This window comes from Megalops cyprinoides, chromosome 3, assembly GCF_013368585.1.
Source record: "Megalops cyprinoides isolate fMegCyp1 chromosome 3, fMegCyp1.pri, whole genome shotgun sequence".
Classification (NCBI taxonomy): Eukaryota; Metazoa; Chordata; class Actinopteri; order Elopiformes; family Megalopidae; genus Megalops; species Megalops cyprinoides.
In genome coordinates, this window is record NC_050585.1 from 14,760,463 (window position 1) to 14,782,378 (window position 21,916).

At 41.7% G+C, this 21,916-nt stretch overlaps 3 protein-coding genes across 3 annotated transcripts; 1 reads left to right on the plus strand and 2 right to left on the minus strand.

Moving 5' to 3' along the window:
• Positions 1-842: 842 nt before the first annotated feature.
• tmem120a (transmembrane protein 120A) lies at positions 843-9,707 on the minus strand. The gene is made up of 12 exons (XM_036524830.1): positions 9,567-9,707; positions 8,125-8,243; positions 7,351-7,467; positions 5,991-6,050; positions 5,156-5,251; positions 4,419-4,508; positions 4,176-4,241; positions 3,627-3,688; positions 3,099-3,191; positions 2,432-2,496; positions 1,771-1,839; positions 843-1,031 (listed from the first exon to the last, which is right to left on the minus strand). Exons 1-12 carry the CDS (start codon positions 9,642-9,644, stop codon positions 918-920), a joined length of 1,029 nt encoding a protein of 342 aa, XP_036380723.1. The 5' UTR covers positions 9,645-9,707; the 3' UTR covers positions 843-917.
• A 2,437-nt stretch (positions 9,708-12,144) lies between these two features.
• Positions 12,145-15,661, minus strand: styxl1 (serine/threonine/tyrosine interacting-like 1). The gene is made up of 8 exons (XM_036522988.1): positions 15,559-15,661; positions 15,198-15,259; positions 14,554-14,653; positions 13,565-13,698; positions 13,285-13,430; positions 13,088-13,185; positions 12,723-12,835; positions 12,145-12,276 (listed from the first exon to the last, which is right to left on the minus strand). Exons 1-8 carry the CDS (start codon positions 15,659-15,661, stop codon positions 12,145-12,147), a joined length of 888 nt encoding a protein of 295 aa, XP_036378881.1.
• Positions 15,662-16,099: 438 nt separating this feature from the next.
• Positions 16,100-20,716, plus strand: prr11 (proline rich 11). The gene is made up of 9 exons (XM_036523298.1): positions 16,100-16,114; positions 17,128-17,433; positions 17,776-17,898; positions 18,444-18,641; positions 18,961-19,059; positions 19,640-19,752; positions 20,201-20,260; positions 20,426-20,522; positions 20,654-20,716. Exons 1-9 carry the CDS (start codon positions 16,100-16,102, stop codon positions 20,714-20,716), a joined length of 1,074 nt encoding a protein of 357 aa, XP_036379191.1.
• Positions 20,717-21,916: the final 1,200 nt, after the last annotated feature.

Consider the following 21,916-nt stretch of genomic DNA (forward strand, 5'->3'; position numbering starts at 1 on the left):
AAGCTACAATAAATAAGGAGAGTGACTTTTGTACACTCTTTGGATAAAAGTTTCACTCGCATAACCTTCTCTCAGCTTCGAACTCACTTCGTGTGGTTGGTTCGGTATTCACTGCGTTCTATTTGAAGTCAATATGCAGAGCATATTAATATAGCACACATTTCTATGTAAATGTATACACATGCTTGGAATGGTACAGTGGCTTCAATTCACTGTAATGTTCTCACTAATAACAGCAGCTACAGGAGTGGCGCATGGCTCTTCTCACAGCCTTACAGTTAAGCAATGAAACCCACATTACAACATATTAACAGATAGGCCTCTTGCCAACTTCAAGCGTCTCATTTGAAAAAACTGCAGAATTAGACAAAACAATGAGCAATAATAAGAAAAATATTAATAATATATTAATATAATATAATATGTTTTTATTAATATTAATAAAAACAACAATCACAAGCCGTCAAACTGGTAAGAAGCGTTTTATCACTGCAGTAATACTGAAATGCATGGAGTGCTAGTTCTGCCACATTTGAAATACACAAAGTTAATCTTAATGTGTGGAGTGTACAGATGGGTAGATCCCTTCAGATTTTCTGTGGATGTAAGGATGTCGACCATCATATCCACATTACGTTACAGTCCTGTGCACACAGCCAAGACGCTGGAAGTGGTATGTCATTTCCTGTTCCGATGGACACATTGTACCGAATAAACAGTCATAAACGACGAAACATGCTGATGCAACAGGGCAGTGTAAACTGCCTGCATAACATTTTTCATTTTTTCATGATTAAAGCTGGGACATAATTCTCATCATAAAAAAGGTACATCTGTTAAAAAACAAACAAACGAACAAAAGCCACGGCGATCTGGATGGGACATGCTCTGCCTGTGCACTGAACACACGTCCCATCTCACAGGCTCTTAGCTTTCCCCTGGTTGTTCTTGTACTTTTGGTAGACCACGCCCAGTGTGGTGAAGAAGTTACCCATGAATAAAACTAGGAACGAGGAGCCGCACATGAGCACCTGGGGTGGGTATGGACAAAAGAGACAGAGAGACAGAGAGTAAGGGTGGGGGATGAGACAGCAATCAGCCAAGTATCATCCGTATCACGCTGTATCCGTTTGCTCATTTGCTTGGCATACACCCGGGGAGGTTCAAATAGCCTACGCTTGACATCATAGTCATTCATACATTTGAAATGTCAGGATGTCAGGAGTGTCTCCCCTGGGATTCAAACCAGCAAGCCTGCATCTATAAGCCCTACTTCACACTGGCACTTTGTAAAATCTCACCTCACCAGCAGTTCTTACAAACATCCATTAACTATGCAGAAAATGAGAGGCTGAAATTTTATCCTTACAATCACACAAGCCTCTCACTGTGTGAAGCATATGCATAAGAATTCACAGAAATGTACACCACCTTTGCTTCATCTTGTGTGATATTAAGGTGATTATAGAACAAAGTGGACGAATCACTAAAGTACAAGTTGCCACACACCAGTCAGCGCAATGTGCATTAGGAACTGTCTGCAAGCACCAAACTGCAGACTGCACCCAGACTAGTCTCATAAACTCAGTGGTGTATTTCCACAACCTCCCACAGCCATGGGTGAGATACCATGCCACTTTAACGAGTATGGAACAAGTTACTATAAAGAGGACATCCAACAGGACAGTGGACCTCTGAGTGTAGCTCCTAAAAAGGAGGCCAGAGTGAAAGGAGAATGACTGTTCAGGTAAGATGCGTGGAGACACTGACCTGCCACTCCTTGCATTCAGGAAGCTGGGACATCCTGAAGAGGGTCAATCCATTATACAGCTGCCAGAACTGCAACATACACAGCAACCAGGGGTGTCACACTGTGAAGCCACAAATCACTCAGGGTGGCTCTGTGAGCTAATTAAACATGGAAGGCTTTCAACTGCATGATCTGACCATTTATAACTCACCCTTTTGAGAGCCATTAACATGATGGGTGTTGATATGGCTAAACTAACGCTTTCCCTGGGGTTTATTTGGACTTTTTAAAATTACACGTACACAAATTACACTTACGTATATAATTTAAAGGTTAATAATTAGACAGCAAACTGCAAGTCATGTTTCAGGTGTCTATGAACCTCCTTCCCTTATAACTGTGAGATCTGTTATGTACAGTAACGGCAGCAAATTATAACGACCGCAGTGTACAGTCATTAATACAATGACATTTAAACTCTCCAACATTCTAGAATAGGACTCACAGCAACATAGTTTTCCAAGAGTCTGTTTCAGTATGAAGAAGCATGGCAGTTTTCAAAAGCTGGTACAACTCAGCATTGACTGAAAATTCAGGTATGAGAAGGCCTGACTAGACAGGGAGAGTGTAAAAAAAAGGGCTGGAGAATGAGGGGCAAAACCGGTTTAGTCTGGTACTCACATGGCCAAAGAAGAGGAAGGGCAGTAGAAAGGTCAGCCCTCTCCACATCCAGGACTGAAAGCCCTCTGAGGAAAGGGAAGAGTCAAACACAAATCACAATACGCCCTGTAGACATGTCCCCATCTGCCAGGACCCAAGGGCAATGTCACATCATGGTCCTCTGAGTGCAGACAACATGATTTAGTCTGCAGGGACATTGGACTGCATCAAAGGAAAAGGCCACAAGCGGCCAATGTACTCTCATATAAGCCATCTCTCTGAGCAGAAGCAATTTCAGGACAGCTCGCCCTGGGCAGCTTATGGGGGTATGCTAAACGCTTTCAGAAAAAAATGTAAAAAGTGATCTGTGTAATCAGATATAACGTCTTTTGTAGTTGCTGAAAGAATAAATAACAGTACGTGCTCTCAAAACACTATAAGTGCACTGGCAATTCTATTTGATCACATATTTGATCACATTTGTGATAATATTTTTTCCCATTATGTCCATGAACTTACCCAGACGAAGCTATTTGAATTTCAATTTAAGTGAATTACTAACTGACTGTTAGAGTGCATTACAATACTGTTCCCAACCCATTCCCATGAAGTGGTCAGTATGTAATATGGGGCTAAAAAATGAGTCATGTTAAAAAAAACAGCTCTTTATACTGGCTGTCTCACCCACCCACAGTCAGGTCCATGTTGTGTCTCTCCCCCAGCGCTCGCAGTCTGTACAGACAGCCACTCTGGTAATAGTACTGCAGAAACTGCACAAAGCCTGCATTGTACACAGAAAACACACACATTCATGCACGTACAGGCACACAAATGCGCACATACAACCAATCAGACACACACACACACACACACACACACACACATTGATGTGGTAAGTCAACTAAAATAAAAGCAAGCTTAAAAATATAACTTTGCACCTCTGAATCATTTTTGAATATCAATGAGATCATTATTCATCCAAATGCTTCGTTATGGCAAATCAGAACTTGATCTTGTAATTATTACTACAACTATGAGAGTAAATTAGTCAAGTCGGAATTACAACGTATGAGATAACAATTACAACAGCAAATGCAATACAGAAAATAATATTGAATGAAAAGTAGAGAATATTTGAATAAAAACCTCAAAATCAACAAAGTAGCATAACACTGAGCATGTTTTGCAGAGAAATTATGACATTTACAGTACTCACTTTGGTACAAGGAGTAATTGAGGAATTGGTTTCTAAACATCTGGTAGAGTTTGCCTTCAGGCCTGGAGGACAGAAAAGACACAAAGTTAAAGAAGAGGGCCCAGAATGCAATGGGGTGCATGTGACAAGCAGTGGCAAGTGGGAATGGAATCAAATCTTTGAATCATAGTCACATGGTGCCTGGGATGACTACAATGGCACTGGGCTCTCTGATGCCCCATAGGGTAATATCAGGAGAGAATTCTACTTGAGATACTACTCAACACCTTTTTCAACTCCAGTCATGGGGGCTTGTAAATTCTTCTGCCCTCTTAAGCCATGAAGATTGTTGGAATTTACAAGTATTCAATAAAGACAAGGATTGGCTGAATCACGTGGTAAAGTGCCCTGAATGAAGGTAAACCTACTGACATGGAAAATCAGGGGCACTCCAGAGTGGAGGTCATTGAGGTCCTTGGCCAGTCACATGTATGGCTGCACATCAGTGACACCCTCTCATGATCACATTACCACCATGTCTGATGATGTCATGGAAGTGGGGGTTCTCACCAGGTCAGCATGACCCCAGACAGGAATGTGGAGACATAGTGATGGAACACCCACCAGCCCTTTATCCTGAAATGACACACAACGGAATAAGGAGGGACGTCACAGCAACATGGAGGGGCGGGTCACCCAGGGCCGGTATGCCACAATGGTGCCCTTCAGCAATGCTTTATTAAGCTTTCCCATTATAAACAATAGGGTGGTCTGTGCTCCACCAACCAGAGAGGCTGAGGGCCACAGACTGACCTGGAGCCATTGCTGATGAGGATGCTCTCCCGGATGGTCAGTGTGCAGTAATACCACACCAGCATGAAGTTAAACAGTGCATCCACTGCCCTGCCAACACAGAACACAGCCACAAAAAGGATCAGTACACCTTCAAAGATTTTGGGCTCAGCAGTCATTTTAACAAGGCTGATCAGTAAATTATCTTTTAATGTTTTAACATGACTTCATCCTGCATCCTACAGCATGTTATCTGCCTGTTGCTCCCCTTTGTGTTGAAAGAAATGGCGCAAATTTGTGTTAACTAACGAGGCACGGCTGATGACCAGCCTCTCTCTAAACAGTCACCTGTTTTGCCCACCAAGATCTGCTTTTTGGTGTTTAAACAGTCACAATGGGAAAAGAAAAACACCAAAACCCCACCAACCACTGGTTAAAGGTGTTTGAATGGAACCTTCAAACTTAAGACAGCAGACCCCCCTCAATCACGCAGTCCAGCCCCCAAATGCACCCCTCATGCAGATACCTAGGGTTGCTGGTGTAGGATAGGGAGGATGGGATGAGGCATGAAAGAGACGCATCTGACGGATGCAGCGCCCAGTGTGGGGGAGGGTGTCAGTCCACAGACTGTGTTATGGGTGAGAAACAACACAACATTTTCAGAGGAGTGCCGCTGTGACGGCCCAGGCTGTTAACGCACAGACCGCATGCACAGTCTGAGAGGACGGCTCTCCGGAGCGCGGGGGCTCCGCTCTCACCTGTAGCTGATCATGAAGCGACACGTGAAGGCGGAGAGCAGGAGCAGAACGGTGAGACACAGCTTGAACTTCTCATACTCGTCTTTGTAGGCGAACCTAGGGAAACAGAGGGGTTAAACACATTTTGCTAGATATACACCTCTTTTTTAACCTCTTTTTTTCAGACCTGTGAATGTCATTTTACAGTGCTGAGAACAGGCTCATTTATAACAACCCACCTGCAAAGAAAATTTAAAATATTCACATAGCTTGGGTACAGATTTTTTTTTGTATAGCTCCATCTAGTGGTGACACTGTAAATTGGTCTTCCTGGTCAGGGGGATTCACTGTGTGCTGTTTTTGATTACAATTGTTCAAAACAAATCCCTTAACAAGTTAAACACTAAGTAGCATTCTGTATTTTTCAAATGGAAAACCAGTTAACATCAGTAGGTCGAAAACATCCTTTACCTTTCTATACTTCAAACAAACAAACCCTCCATTACCTCCATTTTCTTATGGAACTTAAAAAGTTAAATTCACTTAATTCTGAATGGTATTCAATTCATAGCTCAATACATACTAATGAATAAAGTGATCAGTGTGAACAAAAACTAGCACATGCAGTGGGTACCCTGGGCCAAGGCTAGTGTAACCTGTTTTGTACTAAAGCACACATATAATCAAATGCTTCTGTGTTCTGTAGAAAACAACACATCTGGGATCATGCAACGGCCATAACCTTTATTCTGCCAGATGTCTGACAGTCTGAATTATTGGTTCTTTGAACTCAAGCTGAACACATTTCCAGATTAAGCCAACAGATGGTCAGAGTGGCGATAAGACACACACTTACTTGGAGTGCTTGTTGAGAAGCGTAACATTCACATTCCCCAGAACAAGGCTGAGGTACAACCTGGGAAAAGAGAAAGGGACACCATGGAATATCATATAAATGAATCATATAAATGAAAAGCCACCTATCAGTCATGGACCATTTCAACCAGTTTCTCCAATAGTCCCCACATACAGCATACTCCTAATATTTTTCATATGAAAGTGTGTAAAATAAACACTGTATTACCTTGGCTACAGCAAACAAATCCCTGGTGACAGATTGAGCCATGTGCACTGCCAGGAGTGCAGAATCGCTCACCATCTGCCAGCATTGACCGAAAACCCACCTGTTCAGATTTCACCTTGGTTGCCAAGGAGTCTGAGTACGAGTACTGCCAATGTTACTGCAAAACATGGCAATGCTGTTCTTACGAATCCCTGTTTTAAACCAAGTTTAATATGTGAATGTTACAATGATATGGGTATGGTGTTAAATGTCAATTATTATGATCAATGTGTATACTAAAAGAATTACTGTTATAAACTCAGATTAGCATTGTTATTCAGAGTGTTACTAGCTGTCGGGTACATATATATGTTCTTGTTGCTCTTGTGGTATTCATTTAATGTGTCTTACGATGATGATCCTGAAAGCCACCATGAAGAAGAGTGTGTGCTACACGATTAAATGAAAACAAAAGTACAAGTTTCCACATTCAGTGAGCACGCTCATTTATTCCATACACAGGGCTGTGCCTCTGCCAGCTGAGCACAACACGAGACCAAGGAGACCCTGCTGATACTCTCCGGTCAGAAGCCACAAAATGTGACCAAATGTGACACCTCGTCACGCTGGCACATGTGATTCCTCGTCACACTGCACCAGCACCTCATAAAGACAGTCCTGTTAATACTCAAGCAAGTGTGTGCCAGGAGCTAAATATTCAACACACGTTCTGGATGACATGTTCAGACCTGCATTACTGCAGATAGGAGCACAATTTCAGCCTCGACCAATACAAACACATTTTGCCTATAACACTGTCATTGAGAGATCTCCTTTTTAGGAAATGTTATTTTCCGAACTCCATAGGAAAGGACATCATTTCATTTTCAATTTAAACTTGCCCACTCTCTCGCCCTCACATTAATTTTAGCTCCCTAAAACTCGGCTATTCTAATTTGGCTGGGTGAATCAGACCTTTGGGTCTCAATCACATGGGACATAAAAGACAACAGTCTTTTAAGTGCCCGTATGGACTCCCGAGTTCCTGACCCTGGCGTTTAGCTAATAAGTGTACGGATGTACAAGTGCAAGACCATCCCCAAGCAACAGAAAGAATTTCTAAAAAAAATCTTCAAAGCCCAAATCATCTTACCCATTCTTCTTTGGAAGGAAGGCCTCCATCTCGAAAAAGAAGTTTGACCTTTCCTTCATAAAGCCCACGATCCCATCTATGGTGCCCACCTCCTCTGGATTTGCAGTCTGTCTGCATCTGAGCATGGGAGATTGATGAACATGTGTCTGAATGTATTAGGAGCAAAGACACAAAAATCCCCTGCAGCTATCTGCATGTGTTAGCACAGTCAGATAATGTCGATTCAGAATAATACTGCAACAAACTGACAGAGTGGAGGACATGATGGTGAAAAATGGGAAGCAACTGCCTGCTCATGTAAGCCTGTCTAATAGCCACGCATGTAATATACAAGTCTTACTCAGTCTTGAAAGACTGACTCTAATTCAGTTTGTGCTACTCTGTCATAACGGTTCACCCTTGGGGCGTTGCTTACCGGTGACAGGCTGAGCCACAATCCAATCACAACAGTCAAATTTTCTTGTGTTCTTTCCCTGCCGTTGCCCAGAGGCATGTGTGACTGACAGGACAATCACCAATCAGACACCTTGCAATGAGCACAGGCTCAGAATGCAGAAGTATAAATGAATCAGCAAAACATGCTGCAGACAGTGGCATCACTGAGACAGGCTACATTCACTTTGCAGATGTACTAAAACGTATGGCCAAAGGGAACATCACTGAAGCAACACTGATTATTCTCCCATGTTCCTGCAGCTGAATGATGTTCTGCTACAGCTGTGTGTCTCTTTATAACTGGCCGGTAAAGGCCGTGTGAGATTCCTGAATACCCACCCTTCTAGCGACACAGACAGCTCCTTCAGTTTCTTCCTCTGTCGGGCAATGGAGGCGGAGCAGCTGTCCTGCAGCTTGGAGACCTCCTCCAGCTTCTGCCTGTACAGTCGGTGGGTCTCCTGAAGACAGCACACATGTCCAGGATGGGCGAGTCACATGTGCATTCATGTGCTGCACTGCCGGGTGGTATCAATATCGATGAGGGGGCTGTTTCCCCTCGAAAGTGGCATTTCAGGCAGATGACTGAAAGTCCTCTGCGGATAGCTCTGACCGCTTTGCATTTCACTCTCAAAAGCCACCACTCCATCATTACTACTGAGCCTGAAGCGGACAATGAGGTGGTGTGAGATCAGCACTGATGGTGCTAACATTACACACACACACACACGATCTTTTTATTATTAAAACATGTTTTATGTCCGAACCTACTCCTTGATAAAACGTTTATTACAATCTAACAATTAGTTTTACATTTACTGCAATTGTATGTAATGCGTTTATAAAGTGCTAGCAACAGATTTATAATTCACAGTAGATTGTGGTAACTTTTGACATCGAATGAATTCTGATTTATAAATGCTATTCCACGTCATTCCATGGATCGTATTAAAATTGCAATGGAAAAACCCATCCTTACTGAATCTTCTGTTAATTTCGGTGCTACAAAATAGAGAATTGTGTTCAGACAGATGGCGTAGCACCTTACACTGATATATATAAACAACCGTCACCGTATGCCACCTGGCGGAGACAACGCTAGCTATATATCTAGCTGGATATCAGTTGAGCAGTCTAAATTAGACAATTACAGGAAGGTATGCTTATTTCCACGCGACACGCCATAATCGCCATAATGAACATAATCGAAATATTGATCAATAAATCGAAAACATTTATCAGTGGGCCGGTCGAGTCAACCTGATTTGAAAGAATAAAGATAATTTACAATAATTTGCATTTAAAGGCTAAACTAGTAATTCCCTACTGGATCTTTCTTTTAAATGCATTTTCAAAAACTACTGTATACCTGGTCTTAAAATTATCGATACGAAATATGCAAGAGAAAACAAACTAATTTGGTCTGGAGTATGGATTGGCTAGATGGCTGGCTGGCTGGCATGGAATGACTGACCAGCAAACCATGAATAAACCGTTGTCTAGACTTGGAATCCAACCAAACAAGATCTATTCAAGACTCGTAGTTAGCTAAACACGATATCGGATAATCTGACAAGTGAGCTCTTTTATTAAAAGCTAACAAACTTGCTAGTTAGCGAGCTGTCAGTGATTAGTGTTGTTTCACTGTAGGTGCTAGCCAACTACTGTAACGTTAGCTAGTGGAGGATAATTCACATAATCCCGGTACTGCAGCTAGCTAGTTCCACGATAGACTTTGTGAGTCAGCGGGTAAAAAACGAAGACAAGGGGGTGAAGACTCTCACCTGGATCTGCTGATAGTCTTTTTCGAGTTCCCCCCACTCCTGAAGGCATTCTGTTAACGTGGTCGGGTTGAATAGCATGTTGTCGGAGCTGGCCGGCCGAATCAGCGAGCCTCTGGAATTGCGCGAAGGTCCACTTGTAATTCCTCGTTTTGTATGACGTGAAAAACACTGTTGTCTCAGGTACTCCTCCAACTGTTGCAGCCAATTGCAAAGCCAGACGGCTGTCTTCACGGCCTCCCCGCCCTTTTTTTGGTCCAATGAGCGTTTCCAAAGCAAAGGCAGAGCAGCTGGAGCTCTGCCTGTTGTATTTTTAGTTCAGCCCCGTGGCTTAAATCTTTATTTGTGTCTGTCGTATAACGGGCAAAAGTCACTCAACTCAATAAACTCATATCTGCTTTCTGACAGATCACAGTTATTCAGCGATAGATGTCGCCTGGGAAAATGCAGTTAGGTCCTCCCAGTGCAGCTCTTCCTTGTCCATATTCTGTCTGTAGTACTATGTAATTGAATCACAAACGTGCACTTGCAATTCTGTAATTGTGTTTAATTTAAATGGTAGGCATCGTATAACTGTAGCACTATGATAGACAAAATCTGTCAGAAGTGAATAAAAATAAACGTTGACACAAACGAATACAAACGTGAAAAACGCATGTTCATATAGCACAAGGATGATAACTTCTCTATCTCACTATTCTCATTTATTTATTACACGACAACTACAGAAGTACTGTACAACGCATAATTGCACAAACATCTTTCTATTTGTTGTATTTTATACTATTTATTTTATTCAATTTATTCTTTTGTTGTTTTTGATGTGTGCCGGACGGTACAGTTGTGACACTCAAATTTCCTTCGGGGTTAATAAAGTATTTCTTATTCTTAGGTTGCAGTCCATTTCCCCTACCATTTCAACATTTTTAATCTTGACATCTTTTCTCCACAGTATACGATACTGACAGTTCACTTCCCGTATTACATGTCGGCAAACTACGTGTACTGGCAAAAGGCGAGCTGGTCACGCCCAGTAACTCCCAGCATTCTTGCGAAAGAGTTTTGCACAAGTATTCACAGCGTTACCTAATTGGGCTGAAGTTTGGCACGTTTCTTTTTCATAAAGTCTTGATGTTTGTGAAATACTGTCAGTTGCCATCAGCCTCAAACCACACCCATTATTATGGCCAAGTTCTTACTGCATTTTCGTATTCGGTACATACATAAGACATGTACTTACGAATAGACGGCACAATGTGTACGAATTAATGGTCAAGGTTTGGAGATTTTAAGTCCCACCCTACATGGTACACATTACTGATACATTACATTTGTTCAGCAAACACTGCAGTACACATTAGCACTGTTGACTGATATGCTTCTGAATGACTCGTATGAATTTGTACAGCATTTATTCATGTATTAAACTATTATTTGTTACATTCCTGTAATACTGTTTCTCAATGTACTCGGCATCAGCTCAGGGTCACGAGGAGTCACCAGCCAGGAAAACATCAAATTAAAATAAAAATACAATAAAAATGTCAGTTCTTTGACTGATTTCAGTATCAAGCATGAAACCTGTCCTAATCGTGAACTCACAAAGAATTAAAGAGCACTGTTTTGAATGTCATAGTCATTGTGTAAAAATAAGTTATTTGTATAAACATAATAACAGATGGTGCGTTTCACCATGAAACACTCATGATCTCAGCACTGTGTTTGGCACCGTTACATGTCTGAATATGCCTAGTTGTGTCATTATTTTGTGCAACATTTCATTCTGTGTTGTTGAATGCACTTTGTACTAGCACTTTGGAAGTCGCTCATAGCAGTGTCTGCTAAATGACAAACTGTAAATGTAAATGATGAAAGAAGCTGCAGAACCTGTGAAGGAGTGATCATACATTCATTCATTTCAGAGCTGGGGAGAGAGAGAATGGGAGTGGCTACATATCCTGCTATGTCAACATTATGACCATGATTACATCGGCTGATTGCCACAGAATCCGAATCATTAAACATGAGCTTTTGTTCTTTGTGCACCTGATAACCTCACCGCATTCGTGGAATAGATTAGTTCCTTTGCTCTCTTGGTATAGATTCTTCCCATAAGAAAGACAGATGGGCCTCATATAAATTAACCAGGGTAATCAGAAGAGAGCTTCTATGAAGACTTACTAGATCCCCATGCCATCTCTGAGTGGCAAACAGTGCATTTATAATCATCACTGCTTCCTAGAAAGCTATCTATTATTTTATTAAAATGTGCCATGGAACTGTTCATACGTAAGTGCTACTTATTGACATAGTATGACTACTCAATGTATTGTCCTGCTTTTATATCTAAAACACATGCTTTTGTTCTCTAGTATTGCTCTGTGGGTATTTTACAAACCAACCGCAGTTTTGAATTTCTTCTGTTATATCACATTTTCATCAGAGCTCATCAAGGGCATGAATAAACCTGGAGGCCATCCCACATTGTGTAAGAAATGTCTTTCTACATTTGAAGTGTTTGGCCTGCTGAGGTAACCACTCCTCCTGGTTTCTGGTTTTCATCACATCTGCTGGTAAAGCCTCAGTAGTAGGGCTCTGCAATGTCTGTCACCGTCTTTCCCAGTATGTGCAGCTCCCAGTCAGACAGCTGTTGCACAAATCCCCGATTTGGCCTCATGTTGGTTTTGCATTTCAGCACTTTGGTCCAGGCTTCCTGGAAAGAGACACAACCAGAATAGAAGTAGTAAAGGGGAAAGCCTGCTAAGTCTCCAATTTTATCCTCAAAACTCCATGTTAAAAAAAAAAAAAAACAGAACAAAAACATGCCAGTTAGAGCGGATTGTGACTGTGACTGCGACTGTTATCATTTCAGTAACTGAAAGTCGTTCGGGAAAGCAATCTATTGGAAATATTGCACATTTGTGCAGGCAGTTAAGTCACTGAACTAAGTGTATCAACTCTTGCTCTCTTTATGAATTGCTGCTGTAATAATTACAAACATGGATACTGTGAGCATCTTTATAATTGAACAAATTTCAGAATCCTGCCATTCCACTTATAATTAGTGTTTCAGGGGACACTTTACTAATTTTACATTTTGAGAATAAGACGCTTGGTGAAGCAACTGAAGGAAACAAACAGAGTGCTGATGGGACTTACCTTCAGTGAGGATTTCAGATGGTACATAATGAACGCCATTGTCATAGCACTACAACGACTTATGCCATGACTGGAAAATATCATGACAGCAGAGCCAGTGTCCAGGTGAGTGCCTAAAAATTTGAATGGGAGTGTCAGGAAAAGTCTGTTATAGTTTGTTTGCATCTAGGATTTTAAAGTTGTGTTCTTCTAGTATAACAAAAATGAAGTGGTCCTAATTTATTTGCTGTTTCGTTTCATTACTTGTGCACATGGATGACTGTCCCATTTATGAAGGTATTTTCAGAAGCTGTCATATTTTGCATTTCAAAGCAAAACATTAATTTACACCTTATACCATTACACCATTAATTTACAGCACTCACCAATAAACATACAAACCCTCTCAAAAAAGCCGGAGAGATCAGCCTCTACTGAATCTGCCACAGGAATGTTTAAAATTGTAAGGGTGCTTCTGTCAAACCTAGAGTGAAACATATAGTACAATAAACCATGTTCTGAGTACATAAACAAGTCACTGTCTGTGAGATGTATTTTTGACCACAAGCGGTATTTTACTCACACATCGCTGATGTCTTCAGAGACATTGACCAGGGCCCTCAGTTTGAGGACTTTATGGATTTGTGGATTAGTGGCCTGTATGTAACTACCCATGTACAACTGGCCACATAGCACCTCTACAGGGTAGGGCTGGAGGCTCTCCAACTCCTGCAATGTGTCACCACAGGCATCAGACACCATAATCTGGAGAGTGACCACTTGGAATACTCTTAGCTTCTAAACCCATGGATGGCATTTGTTAAGGAGCCTGGTGTGGAAATGGGGTATCACAGAAGCCTTACCTTGAGGGTGTAAAGGATTTTCTGTGTTCTGAGAAAAGGGTAAAAAGCAGAGAATCTCTCATAGCCTCCGTTCAAGATCTGAACTGGGTGGCAGCTTGATTTTGCCAGGATTTTAGCACACTCAGTGGCTGGACCTGCATTACACAGTAATGAAATAACATAAACCAAATCAGTTTACAATACCAGTACCAAAGTGTCAAAATGTAGCCACGTCTTGCATCAAGATATGACAGTGCAAACATTCATGGCTGTAAGATTCAAACAGCATCAATCAGCTCAGTAGAGTATTTCATATTCACATGCATTTTTCAGGGTAGACAGGGAATAAAAAGGCTCAAAGCACTGTTTGTGTTCTAACGTGTTTATAGTCACTCTATTGTCAACTCATTTGTATAATTTGAAATTCAGACAATTACGTACTCAAATAAATGAGACTACAAAACTAAGCTCCAGGATAAACTGAAACAGGTTATTCATTTCAAGAAAAAAAACTTATTTTCCTTGATTATATTATAGGGGATAGAGCTTTCTCTCCACGCAGTGGCCCCAATATTAATTTGCAATACTGAAAGCAGCAGATTGATTCACAGCATTCACTGCACTGTGCTTTGTTGCAACTACAGTTGACTTACCACAGTTCCTTCCTGGCAATATTCCCTATGTGGTTTATCTGAGCTAATTTTCTCATTTTATCATTGCTTCCCCATTCAATTTGTTGTGCAGTTCAGATCAGAAGTATATACAAAGCAGGAAAGATTGCTTGCTTATTCATGATTTATTTCTTTTTTTATATAAAGTTCTGAAATTTCATTCTGAAGATTTCATTCAATTCTGCAGTATTCTAGATAATAGAACTCTTCTGTTTTAGATCAATAATTTAGTTCTTCTTATAACTCAGGTCTAATCCATTGTACATCACCCAACAGTGGATTAGGGTGTCTGTTAACAGACTTAAATGGGGGTGATTGCGAGTTGTGCATTCTACTCACCTGGACCCTCCAAGAGGCTAGTGTTGCTGTCATACACCACAATATACTTCATGCTTTCAACTTCTACATCAACCGGTATTAGCAACTTTCCCATGGCATCCTGTGAACAGCAGTGAGTCAGTCATCTAATCCTGTTCCTCTACCTTTCTTGTTAATGTGCATACTTACAAGAAGTCACTCTACCCTCTTTAAAAAAACAAATGCAAAGGTGTTCTTGCAAATGAGACTAACTCAATCCACTAATTACTGAAATGATAAAATAGGCATGGTGAGAATTGGAAAAGTAGTACAGGTACCCACACACCAATACGAAGCTTCTAGACCTGACATTTAGGGTGAGTGTCACCTGATGAGCCTTATCTCTCTGTCATATCACATCTTAACAGGTTTAGGTGCCATTATTATGCTGCATTACTTTTGCCAACTATCTGGATGAACAGCTGAAGTTTTCTGTACTTCAACAGGTGCAAAAGTGAAAACAGCTGAAGCCATAGGGAATGACACTTGTTTTAGCAGTTTTCCATAACTCCAAAAGCACCACAGCAGACTAAAGTACTATGTTGTCATAGACTAATATGCAATATTGTATAAATTTCATATCTTGGCCTACATTTTCAAAGACAGAAAGGGTTTGACATCCTTACCCATTTTGCTCTTCTTGCAGTGATGACATGGCTCTCATTGTATTCATCTTCTGTGCGTGCATCTAGAACACATAACACCTTTGTGCTATCCCACTAATACATGACGTAATTTACATATATATTTCAGAGTTTCTGTGGAAGTTGGTCACTGCTGAGTTTAATATGTTGCCAGAATATTTATTATTCCATTTGTTTCCTCACAAACCTTCATTTTTTTATATTTTCAAAAGGAAGCATTTTAATTCGTTGCACCTAGGCGTATCCTGCATCCAGTTCTCCTGGTTAGCCAAACCTTGACGTTACATTCTTTAAAACGCACAAAATACGTTATGAACATTTTGCTCGTATGACGTACTCTTACCAAGCAAGCAAATGTAGTTAAATTCTGCTAGTCTTGACACCCGGATGGACTGATTTAGAATGTTGTAAAGGTCTGTGGCCTCACAGAGAACCACACCAGCCATTATGCAAGACGTAGCTAAAGAACCAGGAGAGGAATATAAACCGATTTAAAGCTGAGCAATGGATTTTAAGCGTCTACCCATTTGAACTGAAGAATATATTATTGCATTGTCCAAGTAAATAATTTATGCAGACAAACACTTCTCTTTATTGCTAGATTAACGCTGCAGTTTCCAGCAAGTCACTTTATTTGTTTGAGTCGCTACTTGGTAACCAAGGTAAAAGACATCGATTGGTCAGACATTCCCCGCAATGAGTCCATAATTTTGCAGGAGTTCCTACTCAACTAACCAATCATGCACCATTACACGGATTCGTCAAACTTTAGTCAGAACAAGCCAATAAAAAAGCGAGCTCCGGCTAGTGGTAGGCGGAGCGCACTCTGATTTGTTGGAAAGAATTTGGTTTTAACATTTGAACGTTTCCCCGCAAGGATTTTGATGGCTGGGTTGAGGGTTTGTTGTCATTTTACTTTTTATTTCGTAGGTAATATTAGATGCTAACAAACCATGGTTTCCTTACGTAAATTAAAATGCATTTATGAGTGGCATGCTGTAGTATGTTGGCTGGCTTATGCATTCATGTCATTTCCAGTTCGCATTTTTGAAAGTTGCTGAACACATCTGCAGATGTGAAAACGTGGCAGATGTGGCGTTATAGTGACAGAAAATGTATGCAACGGGTTGCGTGCTGACTTAGCTACCTATCAAAATAGCCTGCTAACTATCGTTATTTAGCTAACAAAGTACTTTACAGACATTAATTCCTTTTGGTGGTTTTAGTGTCAGCTAGCTGACTGGCTGCTTCCTTTCCTGTTCCATTCTAGTTGTGAGCTACGTTAGCCATATATATCTGCCTAACTTGCGATTTGTCGTCGAAGGTAACTAACTGGTTCATTGTTGTTTCCAAATCTGTTATTGCTTTACGGAATTGTTAGCACGCTAGAACTTGTCTTCTGTCTAAAGTTAGCTTCTATCAAGGATATGACGTTCTTTGATAGCTAACGCTAGTTAATTCCTTTCACTTTGGTTGCAGTTACAATTCAACATTTTTAATGTAATGTTGTATTGTTAATGTTTTTTTCCCCAAATGTTTTGATTTATTACATTTACGGTACACCTAGCTTGCTGAAGGTTACTGTAATTACTGTCTCACCTGTTAAAGGCATCTGCCACTCAACCAACCTAATAAGCTAATAATGATTCTTATGCTGCTTTCTGTTTACATTGACGTTGTGTTCATGCTAATGACAAGAACTTCGCTACACAAAATCGGATACGTGCTTCTGTTCTTTTAATAAAATGGCCAAATAATTTAGCCAGGCATAAGGAAAATCAGTCTTCTTAAAGTAGGACAGGAAGTGGAAAAAGTTTCGCCTGCCAGCACCAGTTTTAAAAATGTTTCCCGCCGTGGAAAAAAGCAGTTGAGCACTTGTTTATAGCTCCACAGCTGGCAATGGAAAAATAAGGAGCAGGGCGTGACGGCACCGCTGTCCTTCCCGCAGGGACCGAGCATCTCCATGCTGCGGCGTAGGAAGAGGAAGGCCAGCAGCAGGCGCTGGGCTCTTCGGAGCAGCCGACAGCAGGGTGCAGAACAGCCTTCAGCGCCTGTGGCCGCAGGGTGTGCACCGAGCTCAGCTGTCATGGCTGAGCCTCCACCCACAGAGGAGGTTACTGTGAAGGCAGGGAGGCTGTGGGCTGTAGCCAAGGAGGTCCAGATACTGTTGCTGGCAGTGTGTGGCATGTACCAGGGCTGGAGGAGCATGCTGGCGCAGGTGTGGGTCCTGATACTGCGGATATAATTTAACTGAGAAGGGGCACACTCAATACAGACTGAGGACATTAATAATAACTAACACAATCAAGAATTGTAGTTTTCTCTCTGTGCAGGTTATACGCATATATCTTAATGTAAAAATGACAGTGTAATATACATAGGCTTATTGACATCAAGCCTTGGAGCAGGGATGTTAAGTCTTGGGAAGTCAAGGGTGGAAAAGGGAGATAGCAGTGACAAGGTGATATGAAATCCCACCCTTCTTTTAAGTTATGAATCCTCACTGTTCTCTACTGGCTCTCTGGGCTCTGAGCCCATCTTGTCTGCCTGACTGCTGCAGGTACGTGCTGGAATGCTGAATGCGCTACTCGTCTGGGGAGGCTACACGCAGCAGTTGGAGACCCTCCGACAGGAAGTGTCCGAACTGAAGAGGGAGATGAGCGTCCTGCACCATGCTCTGCAGGTCAGACGAACTAAAAACTGACTGCCAGTTGCCGGGTGTCTACAGAGATGCTCCTTCAACTGATGGAAGCGGTCACTGCCTACTGTAGCTAAACAAGAAGTAAACTTTAAAGTTGACAGTAGCTATTCACAGAAAAATAAGGGTAGTTTTCATTGTTTTTGTAGTAATGTGTACTAATGGTAGCCTGAAACTGTCTTTCAGGAATGTGTACTTTCAGGAATAATGTCAGTGAATATTTGAAAGTTAACCCAGGGAAAGTTTTTGGGTGGACATACTAAGCACACTTACTCAGTTGGCCTAATATATCTGATTTCTACATCCTTTGCATGTCCAAACAAACACTTTCCCTGGCTACAGCCAAACATTATTGTTTCTCATGGAACCACTGCTCTTTGTAAACCAGTAATACCACTGCATGTCATTCATGCCATGCTATATATAAGGCATTCTTGTATGCATTATACATGTATGTGTGTGTTTAACAGTTATCTCCCTTTCTGTCCCAGTCTGGTGGTGAGATGAAGGCTGTGTGCTGCTGTCTTCAGGGTGGCCGTGGTGGGGGAGTGGGAGTGACACTGCCTGCTCTGGCGCATGGCTGCGGATCCACAGTGGATCCTCTCCCCGCGCTTATGCCACCAGCCCCACCTCCACCTCCGCCTCCTCCACCTCCGCCACCTCCACTACCTGCCCAGCAGCCGCAGAAACCTCTGCTGTTCATCAAGAAAAGAGCAGCATCCGAGTCTGTAAAGGTGACAATGAAGCTGAAATGGCACCTCCCTGATAATGTAATGTTCATTTCAGTGGTTATGTTAATTACTCAGCAAGTGCTCTCGTATAGAGAGAATTATGGAATATACAAGGCAGCAGAACTAGTAACCGTTGGCTTGCAACCCCAGGTCCTTACCACTACATCACACTGCTGGTATTTGACATACATTTACAGTCAGGTGGCCGTATAAACTGCTTATTCTGAGAAAACGCCTGTTGTTACCCCTGAGCAGATGTGCAACGGTGACCATGTTTTGTTTTTGGGTTTTTTTTTTTTTTTTTTTGCTCCTTCAGAGCTCTCAGGAGAAGCAGGCTCGTTCTGTCTTAGTGACAGTGAGGGATTTGCAAGCTGTGAAGCTGAGAAAAGTAACAGAGCCCATCAGCAAACAAAAGGTAATGTGTTTCTTAGGACTAACAGAGGCTTGAGACAGAGCAAATTAGCCACCTTGTGGGATGCATATTTTGGAGAGCCCATGTCCCGCATATCCAACAGAATAAATGTGTGTCCTTAGGATTTTAAAGTGGTACATATTGTTTGCCAGACCCATCTGCTGCATGGGTCAGTGTACCTCAGACAGAGTTGTATAACATCCGATATCAGACTGATAGATTTTTTTTGTTGTCTTTGAGATATGGGAAAGGACATTGAAAATGACACTGATGACATGTAGCAAACCAGTTGAAACAGCCATGGCTGGCTGAAGGGGGGATGATCAGACATTATAAACTCACCAAAGGGAACTCATCAAACTGTAAACATGAATCTACTTGAGTTTCAGCTTCAGCCAAGAACTTCCTGTGAAAACTCAAAAGTTTCTTCAGGAGTCTCTGCTGTTTCCAAATAACCCAGCTCGCACTGTGCTTATGAGCAGATTAGCATTCTAGCACACTCCATTGACAGCCCTAAAGACACTGTGTTATACGGTGTGGTTAACAGTCATCAGTGTGTAAAAATGTCCTTGATTTATGACAGATGTCCCCAAGGCAAAAGCGTGCCCCACTGGTCACTGTGGCAGACCTGCAGAAAGTCCGTCTGCGACGCTCTCACTGCGACCTGCCCCCAAAACTGCGCCTCCACCTGGGCAGGTAAACCCCACTACCATATGCAGCACAGCACTGCACCCCATCCGGCTGTGTGCATGCTGCTGCTTCTTTCTTTTGTTAAGAGGATGCACAATGAAGATTAAGATGTGTAGAATTTCAGATGGGATTATATTCCTATTGTCAGTACATTTTCTTGTATCATAACTGTGATTGTGATTGCGAGCATTTGTCTAAACATAGAAGGAAGTTTGGAAGTTTCTGGATCAAACCAAAGTCAATGCATGTTCATTTTAAGTTTTTATTTTTACTATTGTTTACAAGTGTACCACTCTTTCCTCACAGATAGTATTACTGGGCCAATTTAGTTTGGCCAAGCACATCTGGCTCCAGCAGTAACTACTGAACATACACTACAAATGTGAATATGATGTTTACTTTTTGTTGTGGAAGATTCATCTCGCTTTGACCCCATCCCTGTCATTCTTTACAGATCACCCACCAAAAACCCACTCATTCTGCGTTCTAGTCTGAAAAAAGTCCAGATTAACAGGTAAACCACATCCTGTATGCAATATAGTTGTAGATTCTTCAACCCAAATATGGTTTACCTAATGTCTCATGGTAATAAAATCATATAATCGTTTTTTGAATCTTTGGATCCTATCCAACCTTCTGGGTACACATTCCGCGTTGTGTTCTCCCTCTTCTCATCCAGAAGCCCTGGCGGAACACCTCTGTTTGACAAGGAAAAGATGGAGACAGGAACAGGCCTCACCCCCATCATGACTCAGGCGCTGCGGCGCAAGTTTGAGGTACAGTGCCCTCTGCTGGCAGTTTCAGGCTTGTGAGAAGCACACAGGGTCATAGGTTTGACTTGACTGTTTGCACAGGACTGTTTTTGGCTACCATTTCCCTGCTGTTAATGTCGCTCTCTCCCTCTCAGAGTGCTGTGCCCAGAAGCCCCTCTCCGAACTCTAAGCCTGTTAAAAGCTTTGAAGAGAACTGAAGAGATCTGGTCTTTACTATGCAAAGGGTGAATGTTTTTTAGTATTCATTTTTTACTGTAATCCACTGCCTTCCACCACTACACTGTTATTGTTTTTTAAAAAAAGTGTGTGGAATAGAAGAACAAAATATGAGATGTGAGTAGGATGTGTTTATGTGCTGTTGGATTCCCGTCTTGCACGTGTTCCTCATCAGTGTAGACAGATGTCTGTATCCATGTAAAGGACAGTGTTACCAGACCCCTGGGAGAGCTCAGTTCCTCTCACTCTCTGGGAGGTGCAGGGTCTTCTAAACCCTCAGACCTCAGCTGCATATCTGGTGACCTGTGTGCTCATCATAGCAGACCAAGGAAGGAGAGTGGTGGATACTGAAACTAAATTACGCATGGAATGAGCACAGAGAAAACCATCATGACCTGGGTAAAGATTTTCAGATGGCCATGGCATGACCCAGAGTTCCCAGTGACTTCTTTTAGCACAAACTTGAATGCTTACTAAAATTGATTAAAAGATGAGAGCAATCAAACATGTTATTGAAGTCACATAACCATGGCATTTCAACTTTCTACAGGATGGCAGTTACTTTCAAAGCACAAATACGAAGCATACCCTAATACTGTTGGTTTTGTTCTGAATTTGTTTAACTTGTCTGTGGTGTTTATATGCTGCGATTTGCACAAGGGGTATCGCTCCACTAATTTCTTGCGTTTTTTACTTGCTGACTGTTGGATAGCTCAAAGAATGTATGTTATTCGTGTAACTAATGTCTTCAGAAAGGCCTGAACTGTATGTGCTGTGAATGTTTTGTAATGTAACCAAAGCTTTATTGTCAGCGCTTCGGGGTGAAAGATGTTCACGTCTTTTCTGCTGCTTTGCATTGTTTTTTATGGGTGAAGTGCTGTACTTTTATTAAAAAGGGGAATATTAATATGTCTTGACTTAAATATATATTGTTAATACCTGTCTCTGCCTGGCCACCTAGTCTGGCCTCACCTATTGCAGATATAAGGTGTCACAGTGTGTGTGGGTGGTGTAGGTGTCTGTGTGTGAATGCAGAAAAGAGAGATAACCGCAAGAAAAGAATGAAAACCAAAACATAAAAGACAGTGCTCCGAGGTAGTCGGCTCACAGTCCCCGGGAAATGAAACAGGTTAGTCAGGGACTCACCTGGGAAGTGAGGCATAGAGGAGACCACTTGTGTG

Bases quoted from the DNA above. Each gene is read 5' to 3' on its own strand.
- tmem120a (XM_036524830.1), bottom strand. From the start codon at position 9,644: ATGCTATTCAACCCGACCACGTTAACAGAATGCCTTCAGGAGTGGGGG. The intron at 8,244-9,566 runs GTGAGAGTCTTC...TGCTGTCTTCAG, and splicing joins AAGACTATCAGCAGATCCAG to GAGACCCACCGACTGTACAG. The intron at 3,689-4,175 runs GTGAGAACCCCC...TCTGTCCTCCAG, and splicing joins TCTGGGGTCATGCTGACCTG to GCCTGAAGGCAAACTCTACC.
- prr11 (XM_036523298.1), top strand. The intron at 17,899-18,443 runs GTCAGACGAACT...TGCTGTCTTCAG, and splicing joins TCCTGCACCATGCTCTGCAG to GGTGGCCGTGGTGGGGGAGT. The intron at 20,261-20,425 runs GTAAACCACATC...CTTCTCATCCAG, and splicing joins AAAAAAGTCCAGATTAACAG to AAGCCCTGGCGGAACACCTC.
- styxl1 (XM_036522988.1), bottom strand. From the start codon at position 15,661: ATGGCTGGTGTGGTTCTCTGTGAGGCCACAGACCTTTACAACATTCTA. The intron at 14,654-15,197 runs GTAAGGATGTCA...TGCTGTTCACAG, and splicing joins CTGCAAGAAGAGCAAAATGG to GATGCCATGGGAAAGTTGCT. The intron at 13,699-14,553 runs GTGAGTAGAATG...TGTGTAATGCAG, and splicing joins TAGCCTCTTGGAGGGTCCAG to GTCCAGCCACTGAGTGTGCT.